The sequence below is a fragment of the Mizuhopecten yessoensis genome, unplaced genomic scaffold, assembly GCF_002113885.1.
Source record: "Mizuhopecten yessoensis strain PY_sf001 unplaced genomic scaffold, ASM211388v2 scaffold259, whole genome shotgun sequence".
NCBI classification, from domain to species: Eukaryota; Metazoa; Mollusca; class Bivalvia; order Pectinida; family Pectinidae; genus Mizuhopecten; species Mizuhopecten yessoensis.
The window spans coordinates 265,664-279,333 of record NW_018403457.1 but is presented as its reverse complement, the minus strand read 5'-3'; the positions used below and the strand labels follow the sequence as shown (position 1 = coordinate 279,333).

General features: G+C 34.7%; 2 protein-coding genes across 2 annotated transcripts in view; one reads left to right on the top strand and one right to left on the bottom strand.

Moving 5' to 3' along the window:
* Nucleotides 1-179: 179 nt before the first annotated feature.
* LOC110445592 (soma ferritin-like) lies at nucleotides 180-5,422 on the top strand. The gene is made up of 5 exons (XM_021490273.1): nucleotides 180-439; nucleotides 2,499-2,599; nucleotides 2,987-3,157; nucleotides 3,642-3,782; nucleotides 5,105-5,422. Exons 1-5 carry the CDS (start codon nucleotides 334-336, stop codon nucleotides 5,252-5,254), a joined length of 669 nt encoding a protein of 222 aa, XP_021345948.1. The 5' UTR covers nucleotides 180-333; the 3' UTR covers nucleotides 5,255-5,422.
* A 3,112-nt stretch (nucleotides 5,423-8,534) lies between these two features.
* Nucleotides 8,535-13,670, bottom strand: part of LOC110445712 (cilia- and flagella-associated protein 251-like) — a 15,949-nt gene continuing 10,813 nt past the window's right edge. Inside the window, exon 11 of the mRNA XM_021490494.1 lies at nucleotides 8,535-13,280. The gene's annotated coding sequence lies outside the window, so the exon portion shown is untranslated. The remainder of the gene's footprint in view (nucleotides 13,281-13,670) is intronic.

Sequence of the window (13,670 nt, the reverse complement as noted above, 5' to 3'; positions counted from 1 at the left end):
GGAAGGGTAATGAAGTATCGGGTTATCGGGGTACATTGAAGTAATTTAATGGTAGGGTGATACAGTATTAGGGACTCCGGGGTAGGTTGAAGTGATAATACGGTATTTCGGGTACTCGGGTTACATTGAAGTCATACCACGGTACGGTGAGGGTGATGAATTATCGGGTACTCGTGGATACTGATGTTCCACGCACCTTGTCACTGATAAAACTGTTATCTTTTGTTTACTCTGGGTAGAGTTATCGTATTGTTGTATCTCATGGATAGTCAGCTAACTGCCGATATTTCCAGTGTTAATTAGGACAATAAATCTTGTAAGAGTTAATTAGACATGCGGATGTGGGTATTAGGTGTGTTCGTGGCGAGTCTGGCGTGGTTGGCCTACGTGGGGCCGGGCAACAGTCAAATTGTAGAGGTTTCACCCCCGGACGAGCCAGGTACGTATACATCATATACTTACGACTTACTGAAAGAGGCATCTTCGTGTTCAAGTCATCAGTATGCAGTGGGTGACTAACGTAATTTCGAATAAAAAATATGTCAACATAGGTAAAAAAACAAAAACAATACTGGGATGGTTGTGATAGTGGTTGTGGAAAAGGGGGAATTAAAGTTATATAATGTATTGTGTACATGTGTTATATTATTACGGGGGTAATAAATCCCGATACCCGTGCTGATGAAATTCCGTCAGAGCGTCTATTTGATGACATATGCGACACGAATTCCGGCAGAGCAGGTTTATCGAAATCCATAACAACAGTGCACGGAATCCGTATGAAACTGTAGCACTTATGATATAGAATCGAATGTCAAGAAATCAACATGAGACAGGACTTTCTTTGCCCCGAAAGAGTCGTATACGGCTCCAAATGATATTCTCGCTGTGACGGATACAGAGTGCTCTGACAAAAGCCATATGCACTAGCATGAGTATCGGGAATACCCTAATGTAATATAGTTAATACAAACAAAGTATACAATTTGTCGAATGCATATCCAATACCACATACATGTGTTCATCTGATGTTTCAGATTCAAAGTATAAGATAAAAATATGGATGTTTAATGTCCATTAACGTGTTTTTGTCAAGGCATTTATTTCCATATCCTACCCCGTATCAATCTGCGACCCATATAAGTCCCTGGGGTAGGATACGAAATTGTTTTATGATAATTTGCAGCAGTCACATTATACAATTATTGACCTTTTTAGGTAAATTTGAGGATATGTCTACCCCAAAAAGGTAAACTTCCCCGGTGTAAAGACAGAAGAGACTATCACCCCTCAAGTGTCGACAAATCCTCCTAATAACCTAAAACATGCATACGATAGAGAGACGGGGCAACACAATTATAATTTTCATTGAACCGTAATTACAGACGCTCGCACACCGAGGAGCCTCCCGTCTGTCATCGGCCATATTTGTTAAAACAATGACGGAACCTAGCGGTCGGAAATCCGGCTTTTTGATTGGTTAAAATATATGTTGCTTGATGGATATTCCCTAAAATTACTATGTAGAGTACGGTTGATGATAACCTCACGAGAAGTTACCGGAATGCGATGTTAACCTCTCGTGCAGTTGTTAAACAAGCATTGCAATTTGTCAGTGCCTCTGAATGAGGTCCCGGCCAATCACAGATAAGCAAAACTGACATGCATATAACAAAGTCTGAAAACGGGCTGTATCACTAGAGCAAGATTTAACAAATTAAAAAAAGTAATGTACTTGTATGTGAGGGATTTTATATAACGTATAAAAGAGTGTACAAATATATTCGGTACAAAGTGCACACTGTTACACAGTAATTGGTGGAAAAAAAGTATAATGTTGTTATACGAAAATAACACCTGTTGGTTGATTATATTGAACAAGTCTAATACAGCTTAAAAATAATTCTATTATCATGTTTATAAATTAAAACAATGAAAGTAAGCACACGTTTCTAGATGATATCGAACAGTTTAGACAGTAAGAATACAGCTTAAAATACCTCTTTCACCATGCAATAAAAATCACAGACAAAACTACAGTTTTGTTGTGGCATTTGTTTTATATTGATTAATCTGGACATACTTTCTATATATTGTTTGAATGGTAAAGGCCACAATGAAATTGATCCCTTCAATTTCTGCTAAAGAGGTTAAAAAATCCAAACATTGATTACTCATAACAATTACTCAGAAAAAAACCCATTGAAAATGTATTTGAATTCATATTTTTCTTCGGTAATGCAAAAAATATCTTAATGTGAATGAATAATTTGTACGACTACAAGATTAATTCATGAACTGGTCATGTACGTTCATGTGTTCTATGTTTCGGCGAGTAGCGCTAACAAGGGACTTATAGTTTATGCGCTAGGGTAAACCATAAAAAGTATAACAGTCAGTTGGAGCATGATATTGTTTTCTGAAATCACAATCATCAATGCTTTTTTTATATAAGTATTGAAATTTATACTCGAAATCAAACTGTCTTTGTTGCACAGCGCCAGAACTGTTGTACGGCTTTGATGAGGTACAACCACGTAGCCATGTCAACAGAAACATCAGGCAGTCTTTCCTATCCTACTACCAGTACCTGGCCATTGTAATGTATTATTTTACTGTCCATACCATTTTAACAAAAATAAATAATAAAAATTGTGACTATTTTTACTGTCAATATCTACTACATGTAATTACCATTGTGACGTGTTTTATACTGTCAATATCTACTACATGTAAATTGCCATTGTGACGTGTTTTATACTGTCAATATCTACTACATGTAAATTACCATTGTGACATGTTTTATACTGTCAATATCTAATACTGCCTGTACCTTACCAATGGGACGTATCTACTACTACTTTGTTATTATGACGTATATGCACTCTCAATTTCTCCTACTAAAAGTATTCGACTATTGCAACTCATTATCTTAAACGTCCTTCTTTCGTCACAACTGTGTGATCATGTTGTATTCCTGTTACAGTCCTACTGTTTCGCGCGGCACAATGTGACCCTCCCAGGGTTCGAGGGACTGTTCCGATCCTACTCGGAAATGGAGCTGCAAAACGCAGAGAAGTTAATGGGTTATATGGTCAAGAGGGGGATGACCTTTGACTTCCATTCAATTAACGTCCATTCGGACAGATTTATACAGGTAGGCTTTCTGTAAAGGTTAACGCAGAGACGCAGATGTTCTAGAAACTAAAGTCTTAACAAAGAAAAGGGGTAATAAACATAATGACCTTATACTTTTTTTTTTTATAATTAAGAGTTACATAAAATGTCCATTTAAAACCGAAATAATTCTATACACAGTTTACGAAGAGAATTTTGTGTGTTGTTTTACCTAACGCCGCACAGAACTAAGAAATGCTACACCGATTTAGGGAACTGCACGTAGAATGATGAAGTATTGTTGGAGACTAATGTGCACCGGCCTTTATATAGAGAAAACAAATATTCGCATAGTAGAAATACAGTTATACTCGAAAAAAATCGACATTTACAAGTTCTCTATTTCTGTTCATGTTGTTGAGTACATTGAGCTTCTATAACATGCTCATAGTCAAGGCTCTGTGTTTATACAATATCGTTGAATGCTAGTATTTGAAATATATCTTTTTATGTTACATTTACAGTGTTATGAACGAGATGACACTGGTGAAACTGCGTGGAGCTACGTTACAAAGGTCACTGCACATGTTCTGAAGAACCAGAAGGACCTGTTGAATAAGTACAAGAAAACTCACTTTTCTGCTACGTCGCATAACTTCCCACATGTAAGTTCGTGCTGAGTGCCTTGTGTGGTACCGAAAATAAGTGCATTACCGAACGTCGCTTCCTTTTTATACCTTTCCGCGTAAACCTGGTTAAATATTATAGTGGGGTTTTTGAAAATAAAAGATAGTTGTGATACGGGGAAGGTGTTGGGAACCATATGTTTAACCATAATTCAGGTACATATATACGATCTGCATGAATATCGTCATGAAACGTATCTAATAACATGTCTAACACTAACTGTCCTTCTTACACTAATGATTCGTGCCCGATAACCGTGAAATCACATTTGTTTCCATTTTCAAGTTTTTAAAAGGATGCAATGTAGCTAATGTCGTTTATGTATTACAACCTTTCCTTAAACCTGTTATATTTAAGAATGAAGGCCTACTTTGTTTGTATTTGATTCCAAAACTTGGCTCGGCTAGTTGTTCAATATGGCAAGCCAACTTAACATTTATTCAAGGAGCAATGTCGATCCTGTATTTCAAAAAAAAAAAAAGATATCTTATATAGCATATGAGATATCTCATATACTATATATAAGATATCTCATATCGTATATAAGATATCTCATATAGATAGTTATGAAAATAAGCTAGCTACCTATTAATTTCATGCAATCCATGCATCACTGTGCAACATTTATAATCCCAACGATACCCTTGGGTGGTTCTCGATGTTAATGCAGGCATGATGGTTGCACGTATACACACGTTTATTTTGTTACCGATATGCATACATTGCTATGCATCGTTACACAGATATTGGCGTTAATCTCGTAGATAGAATTGGTTTACATGCAATACTTGTGAGAAAGGAATACAAAAATATGTTGATGGCGTGAAAACTGTAAATTTGTAGCAGTGTCCCTCCGAGAAGTAGTTTTGTATCTATATTTTCGGAATTCGTCAGTGATGGAGTTTAATCCTTTTGATAAATTGTTTTCTAAAGCGGGCGAAATTGCCCGTCTCTCTGACTGCCTGCAGCATTTGAGTGCTATTTGCATATAATTGACATTTGATTTTACTGACTCGGCACATTGTGGCTAAGTGAGTTGTTTTCAACGGTTAAGAGTCGACACATAGGCCATTTGAACTATTTGCTTGATTGACAATGGAATCAGACCTGTTCGAAAGCTCGCAAAATAAGTTTCTATCAACACAAACTTAACTGTTGTAATTTAGTGAATGATAAGAGAAATCACAAGTCTTTATCTTACGTCCCATTATCGCTTGTCGTTTACCTTAACATGCTTAAAGAAAAGAAAAGTTACAAAATTAAGCTGTTGATGTATATTTCTTGATTTGTAAACTTTCAGCTCAAAGCGTTTATCGAGGATGAATTCATGGAGCAGAAGTACCAAAAGATCAAAGAAATAGCCGACACTCAGACTCGTCTGGAGAGGATTCGGACCAACAACCATTCCGAACTCGGACTGTACCTGTTTGACCGGTCGTTGCTGTCGTGAGCATCTTTTGTGTTGTGTAAAGGCAAATCTTGCTCATCGAAGAAGACAGTATGAAATAAACTCTTTTGGACTTTCAGTAAAACAGCTTACTAGGATATTTTCGTTTTAGTTTGGAATCTTGCCACTGGAAATTAAGATTTCATTTTAATAAAGTTACTTGTCGAAGACTTTTGTCTTTGGTGTTTCATTTTTGACTCTGATAAGCGACTTCATTTTGGAGCATTTTCTGTGTGCCAATGAAGGATATAACAATAAATAAATCCGAAATTTTGAACGACTGACATGTCAATGCCACGTCAACAGGACACAATATTCACTTTTTGCATTTGTACCCCCAATATCAGCAATCGATAAATCAAACATATGCTTCTAAAAATATCGACAAGAAAAACAAAGGAAATACATTGTTTCAGTTAGGCTGTGAAGGTAGATGAACAGAAATTAAGAACAAGGGCTGTAGGAGAACAGCACAGCCCGTCTATTAAAATTATATTGGTAGAAAAGGCTAATAGTAATTGGGCCATTACAGGATGTCCCATCTTAGATGGTGCACTTCCCCATACACATATCTACCAAGTCCAAATGTTTCAAGTTCCTACTTCAAACAGTGTAGTAAAAGTTATTTTACCCCTTTTTAATTGCTTTAAAATGTAGAACTCATCATAATGTTTAATTTGATATGCTTTAAGACTTTTTTTTTTAAATTTGAACCTATCCGGTTGATCCCCTCTGGCCCTGCCCCTGGGGGTCATATCAAAAATCCGAAAGTGTCATGCACTCAATACATATATCTACCATGTGTAAAAGTTTCAAGTTCTTCTTCAAACATTGTAGAAAAAGTTATTTTACATTTTACCCCTTATCCCTCAAGTTCCTAACCCCCCTCCCTTAAACCATATGCTAAAAATAAGTGACTGTAAAATATAGAACTCATAATAATGTTTGATTTGATATGATAAAAATACTCTTATTTTTTTTTCTTAATATTTTATCTGTCCCCTGGAGCGTCAGGGAATTTGTACAATCTTGAATCCCCTTCCCCTAAAGATGCTCCCTGTTAAATTTGGTTGAAATCTGCCAAATAGTCCATTAGGAGATATCATTTAAAGGCATACTGTAAAATGTACCCTTTTGGCCACGCCCACCTGTCCCCTGGGGGGTCAGGGAATTCATTTGTACAATCTTGAATCTCCTTCCCCTAAAGATGCTCCCTGTTAAATTTGGTTGAAATTATTTATTAAGACGTTTAAATAATTAACAGTTAATGCCATTGAACGTATCTGTGTATGTGTGCTGGAAGGGGCATGTTGGTTTATATTACTCGCCTTCTTGTGATGGCGCGAATCTGATGTCGACTTTAGAGTGTCTCCTCACTGAAATACCATGCCAAAGGCACCTAGCACAGTAGACCACCGGTTACAATATGCTGACAATGGGCAAACCAGTTGATGAGATTACCCCAAATGATGAACATGAAGAAGGGAATGGCAGAAAAATGGTAGCATAACTTCACTGTATTCAGAAAGCATTTCTTATTATTCCATGTACACTGTAATACCAGTACACAGAGAACAGGGGCTAACTGAAGTGGAAGTGATGATATTGCTGATGGCCTACTGTGCAAGCTGAATTTGATACAAACAGGACCAACAATCCCCTTTGCAAAAAAAACATTAACATATGTTTACTTGTTTTATGAAATATTTAACAAGTCATTTAAGTATTCATGATCAAAACATTTATCACAATTTCCCTTGCAAAATTAACTGGCCTAAAGAAACAAGAGGTCCACTGGACCTGTATCGCTCACCTGGTTTTACATTTAAGTCATTACAACTGAATGCATTAGTACACCTTTATATGAAATTTCCTCAAATCCAGACAAGATCTATGTTCTAACCCAACTGGGACCACAATATCTGACTTTCAACTAATCAGGGGCCTCCACTGAGTTGCCATGTTAATAGATTTTGAAATAAGTAATATGTCATATTACAGGGTGTAATTAGACAATAGTTTAATTTTCATTCAACTATAAGCTTTTACAAACCTAAAAACCAATTTTTAACAATTTATAAAAACTATGCCATAGAATATGACAATCTAGCTGTACTATTTCTTCGGAACGCAGGGGTCAAATCAACCTCATTCAATTAAGAAATGTTTGCAGGCAATTAGGGGGTTTCAGCGTCTTAAAGCAAAATATTAGATAATTTTCCTCTTTGGGGCCCGGTCTTCCTAGCCCCAGGGGTCGAACCAGTCTCATTTATTTAGGAAATGATTGCCCTCCCCCAATGAAGTTTCAAAGCAAATTTGGTTGAAATATTCTCTGGTATTTAGGAGGAGATGTGTTTTAAAGCAAATATAGCTAAGTTCCCCTTCAGGGCCCCGCCCCCTGGCCTCAGGGGTCGAACCAACCTCATTTATGTAAGAAATGATTGCCCTCCGCTAGTGATGCTTCAGACTAAATTTGGTTGAAATCCTCACTGGCGTTCAGTAGGAGATGCGTTTTAAAGCAAATTTAGCTAAGTTCCTATTCAGGGCCCCACCCCCCTGGCCTCAGAGGTCGAACCAACCTCATATATTTAAGAAATGATTGCCCTCCCCTAGTAATGCTTCAGACTGAATTTAGTTGAAATCGTCTCTGGTGTTTAGGAGGAGATGCGTTTTAAAGCAAATTTAGCTAAGTTCCCCTTCAGGGCCCCGCCCCCCTGGCCCCAGGGGTCGAACCATCCTCATTTATTTAAGAAATTATTGCAGAATAAATTTGGTTGAAATCCAATTTGGCGTTTAGGAGATAGGTTTTAAAGAAAAAGTTGACGACGAACGCTGCGCCACGGCATAAGCTCACTTGCCCTTCGGGCAGGTGAGCTAAAAGTATCTCTTGCCTGGGCCAAAGCGCCAGTGGCAGAGATTGAGGATGAATTTCAATTTCACGGTTACCAGTACTTTATTTAAAATTACTTTACCACAGTATTAGTGACAAACTCAGAAAATTATATTATTAGAGCAATATACACCTCATGTAAACTTTGGTAAGAACAGGTGACAGAATACATTGTCCAGATGTCCCGGCAGGGAAAGCGTCTTCTACTTCTGCTTCAATATACATGTAGTTGCAGTCAAGACCCAATTTCTGTATGCGACACAACGCCATCCCAAGAGGTACGCCCATACATTTTTTTTATTACACAACTGTACATGTAGGTGACAGGAGTATTTGAGATATGTCCCAGACACAGCGAATCTGGTAGTTGTATAATAAAGGAAGATTCTGTGATATAGGAACGAACATGTTTATTGGTAAACTGCTATGGCTGACGGTAATACAAATACAACGTCCACAAACAATGCAGCCCTCTACAACACATTCTTTACATATATATTTGTATCAAAATACCGATTTAAAATTAACAAGTATGATTTTACTTTTAAAAAAACACATTGGTAATGAAATTGAAAATTGAAATTTTCAGCAATTTTTACATAACAATTCAGACAAAATGTCTATTTCTAATTTTCAAATATTACTCCCTTCTTTTAGCAGAAAAAGATAACATTTTTATATTGACAGGGTGGTTGTTCTTTTAATATAGCTTTGTAGTAAATCAAATCTGATAAACTATCTATAGCTCAATAGTGGTTTATGTCTATTTATGTAAAATACAGACTACACAACAATACAGAATGCCACACAATATCCGAGATGAATAATGGACACCAATATATAATGTCAGGATGATTCATAAAGACAAATCAAACCTCCAGATTAACATAGTTTGTTCTCGGACAATACTACCTATAAAGACAATTCACAAAATTGTACAAAATTTGAAGAAAATAATAATATTAGAAATATTTTGATCAACTTGTCTCATAAATTGCACCAGACTTAGATGTTTGATAGAGCCTTGTATATATATCACATGCATTTCTAGATTTTTTTCAGGTTTTTGCTAATTTCCTTTTTATGGTATCCACACACAAATTTTACAAAATCTTTGTTCAATACCTTGTTTTGAAAAAGAATAAACCAAGTTACATATACACAGGTATAGTCTTCATTATGTTACCGTATTAGTATTCCGTCATTGCGTATTGCAGAGTTATCTTCTCTTGGGAGCAGGTATTGATTGTTACGTCATTGGTCTGTGTTAGAAAATTACGTCGTTTTCTCACAAATTGATGACGTTACTCTCACGAATAAGTGACGTAACAATCAATACCTGCTCCCAAGAGAAGATAACTCTGCAATACGCAAAGACGGAATAACCAGCAGGTAACGAAGAACTATTTATGATGTACCGTGTACCACTACCATATCCAATGGTTCAAAAAAAGATGTGTTTTCTGGTCATATTCTGCATTGTAAAACACTTGAACATTGTGTGCTACATTTTCAGTGTAAGGTTATTTTTGTGTGTATTTAAGTCAAGAAAACATATAAAATATAAAATCTGTCAAAGTTTTCTTACAGTATATTATCATCATTTTGAAACAAGCACACATTAACAAACAAAACCTGTTTGTTAATATATGTAAAGAAATTTGTTAAGTATTTCTTTACAGTGCCTAGATATTTGTGTGAAGTAATGACAAAATGAATTCAAGAGCATTCACTGAAGAGATGCAGTAAAACATGAAAGAAATTAATGCTTTTCAAATACTTCTGTCTAGTCACTCTGCTTGAATAAAAAAGCAATGTCTCAAAGAACTGCTGATGACTTGCCAATCAAACACTGTCAACAACCTTGGACTAGTTTCAAATATCACATCAAACACTACTATTAAAATTGTCCAGAAGAATAAAACGGTATTTTGAAAAGGTTTGGCAATACAATTAAAGAGACATAAATGAGTTGTTCAAAAAGAAACATTGAAAAACAAGGTGACAGTGATGCTCCATACACAGGGCAAACGTGTTTAGTGTTACTGTACATAAACCATTCACAATGTTTATAATATCTACCAATACAAAATGTAAAACACACCAAACACAAAGAAAAATATAGCTCAGAGAGGCTTGGTGACCCGACTCTTATTTACTAGGCTTTTAATGTCTTCAATTTTGTGAAGGCATCACAATTTAGCAATAAAGACAGAACCTATATATACTATCAGAAATTAGGTCTGTAATGAACAAGATTATATTTTAAACACTATAAAATTCAAGTAAAAAAATATAAATTGCGTTTTAAGTGTACCTACAATGTTATGACAGAAGCAATTTTGCACATGTTGTACACATAGCGTGTTTATCCAAATACCTTTACCAGTAATTTTTGAAAATTTAAGACTGTTATAAGTGATAAACAGATGTGAAAACTTGTAGCTTTTATTATACACATAAGAAAATAGCAACTTCAGCATGTACAATAAAAATAAAGAGCAGCATGAAAAAACAACTGCTGTTTCAAGTTATGTCCTCATTACATCCTCGTTTTGTGAAAAATAATGCCAAAGAAGATACTAAACTCAGAACATGTATTGAATGAAAAAAAAATGAAAAATCAAAAGAAATTATTAGAGGAGAATATTCCTGGTTAACTGTATCTCAATGATAACAATCCTGCTTTGTGATTATAATATAAGAAAAGTTTTTGATAAATTGTGAAGTTAAGTTTAATGATATCAAACCTGGATTGTTTTCTCTTTAATACTGTAGTGTCCTTGAAAATCTAGAAATATTTACTGGTCTGGAAAGCATCAGCTAATCAGGATTGTGGAAGTATCTGCACCCTCATTCAGTAGGGATAGATTCCACACTTCTTCACATTTAGCCTGACTTTAATCACAAGGCAATCATACCAAAATACTGTAAAAAAAATGCTGAAGCAGAAAAGACATACAGTAAACAAATCTTTATTGAAACTGAAAATTCCTATAACGGAATTAAATATACAGATTTCACTTATCTTTATGTCGCCTAGGCATTGCCATTATGTAAGGACATCTCAGGTTTGACTGAAATCAATATTCTATTCATGAAGTATTGATGTAAGGCAATATTTGACATAAAGATGTGAGGATTACATTGTTATACCTCCCACTTTTTTCAAAAATTGTACAATAAAAATTCACATACAAGAGATGGTACATTTGGTAATACACAACACTTGTCTCTTAGTATTTTCATTTTTTTTCAAAGTGTAAATGTTTTCAACGGCCAACTGCACATGTAAACATGAGTTCAACATGAATATTTATGTATCAATTTGTTTGAAAAGCTCGCGATACATAATTGATAAAACTATAAAATCAGGTGACTAAGATGTGGAACCAGCAAGCAATTGTCTCTTACCTGTGGACTGTGTACCAATTGAATGGAGATTTCAAACATCTTCTATGATATAGTTATGATAGGTACTTAAAAGGAAATATTATAGATGGTAAACCAAACACTTCACAAATAATACCTCATAATATACAATTTTGATATGCTAATGAAGATATTAGTCTGGCAAATTAATAACTGCAACTATGATTTGTAACTATCAGTTACCTCCCTTATTGTTATGCTGTTGGAAGTATTAACAGTTTCCATAGCTTTCTGTCAACAAATGTCCTTTTACCAATCTGTGGAATTATTTCATTCTCTGTATATAATGAGGTATATGTTTGTGGACTTTGGGAACAATCTTTAATTCTAAAAATAGATAATCAGCAAAAGAAAATAACCATATTTGTCATATTAAGTACTTCTCTTACGTAATATACACATCCATATATTTTTCCTTACTTCTTCATCATAAAAATACCTTAAGGGTCAAAGGTCATAGAGGAATCCTATTCAATCTGATGAAGCAATGTTAGCACCATACTTAACACATTATTCAACAAATGATTAAGTTTCCAATCAATATGATGGACAAGAATACCACTGTGCTGAATGTTTTTAAGTATTAAACCAAGAAAACATGGTACTTAATACGGCAAATATGGTTTTTACAAAAAGATTGATAATAAAAAAAATCAAGTCTTCACTTATACCACATATAGGTCATTTAAATATTGAAAGTTCAAACATAGAGTATCATTGAAATAATAAAGTGCATACCCGGTACACACAAAAATTAATGCCTGTTTTTCTGTTTTTTTTTTTTTTTATTGAACTTGTCAAATTAAAACATGTGGCGAATTAGAAATATACACATGTATTTTTAAGCATTAAGAATAAAAAAATCCTTTGTCTGAGGTTTCATAAAGATATCATTTCCTTGATGCTTTCACTGGCCATGGAGGATGATCTATATAATTTGACCTTTGTCACTAAGATTTGTTATCTATTTATAGTCTAGACTGCATTCATGGAGGGAGCAATGAATTAATTAGATAAAACCAAGAAAAATTATCAACGTTGGTATTTTTAAAAACAATCACACTTTCGAAATTTCATTTTAGAATCCCTCAGAACATGGAATTTCGTTTTAGTGTGATACACTATGGTAAATAAAATGAATGTTATTGATTGCCTATACATACTTACATACTAGCAAAGTATGTCAACCCTCTCCAGGTTCAATTTTTACCCATGACTGTTAATAATGTTAAGGATGAATGCTCCTTACACAATATAATCTGTGGAAAGTGGTAAAAGGAATGAAGCATATATTGCTAACTGACAATGTTCTACTAAAGTTAAAATCCTTAAGATACACCAACACAAACAGAGAAATTGTTCAGAAGTATAACTCGTAATATGCTTTGATCTATAAATGAAATCATGGGTTGCCATATATATATATACATTTAGGTACATTCGAACTAGAATACAATATTGTGATCTGATGTATATAAACCTTTTTTTATATATCAACAACTTGATTCCACAAACACATACCATCACATATATATATGATATGAAAACAAGCAAGCGTCTTGTCTATAAAAATAAGAGTGCAGCTTTTATGGGTAGGTTTCGGTGAGAGTTGGGTAACAGTTTCCTTCGTAGTTTAAACATGTGTAGAACTTATCCCTCTAGTTTCCACACCTTTCATTCCCTTTCTGGACAGCTTTTACCTTCTTCCTAAAACCAGTATAAACAGGCACAATACAAATAATGTTATTTAATATTACCATAGTAAGAGATCTACATAAAATAGATCACGATAAACAAGAATGAACAAGGTTACCGCGAGCGGTATATAATACGCCCGTCACACATTGAATGAGCAGTTGTTTGTATGATTGAAATATATGAAGTATTTGTGAGTAATTGATATTAAAAGAGAAATCATTCAACATAACTGGTAGATCAATGAGTGCAATACAACATCATGGAACGCATGCATCGCATTAATGAAACCAAGGGTAATTACTCCAGTAATTACGGTCGGATAATGGCGGTTATCAAACTTGTCCGTGGTTTCATGGTAATTAACCTTGTTGTGAAGTTTGAAGTTAATCCGTTAATAAT

Bases quoted from the DNA above. Each gene is read 5' to 3' on its own strand.
- LOC110445592 (XM_021490273.1), top strand. From the start codon at position 334: ATGCGGATGTGGGTATTAGGTGTGTTCGTGGCGAGTCTGGCGTGGTTG. The intron at 3,158-3,641 runs GTAGGCTTTCTG...TTACATTTACAG, and splicing joins ATTCGGACAGATTTATACAG to TGTTATGAACGAGATGACAC. The intron at 3,783-5,104 runs GTAAGTTCGTGC...GTAAACTTTCAG, and splicing joins CGTCGCATAACTTCCCACAT to CTCAAAGCGTTTATCGAGGA.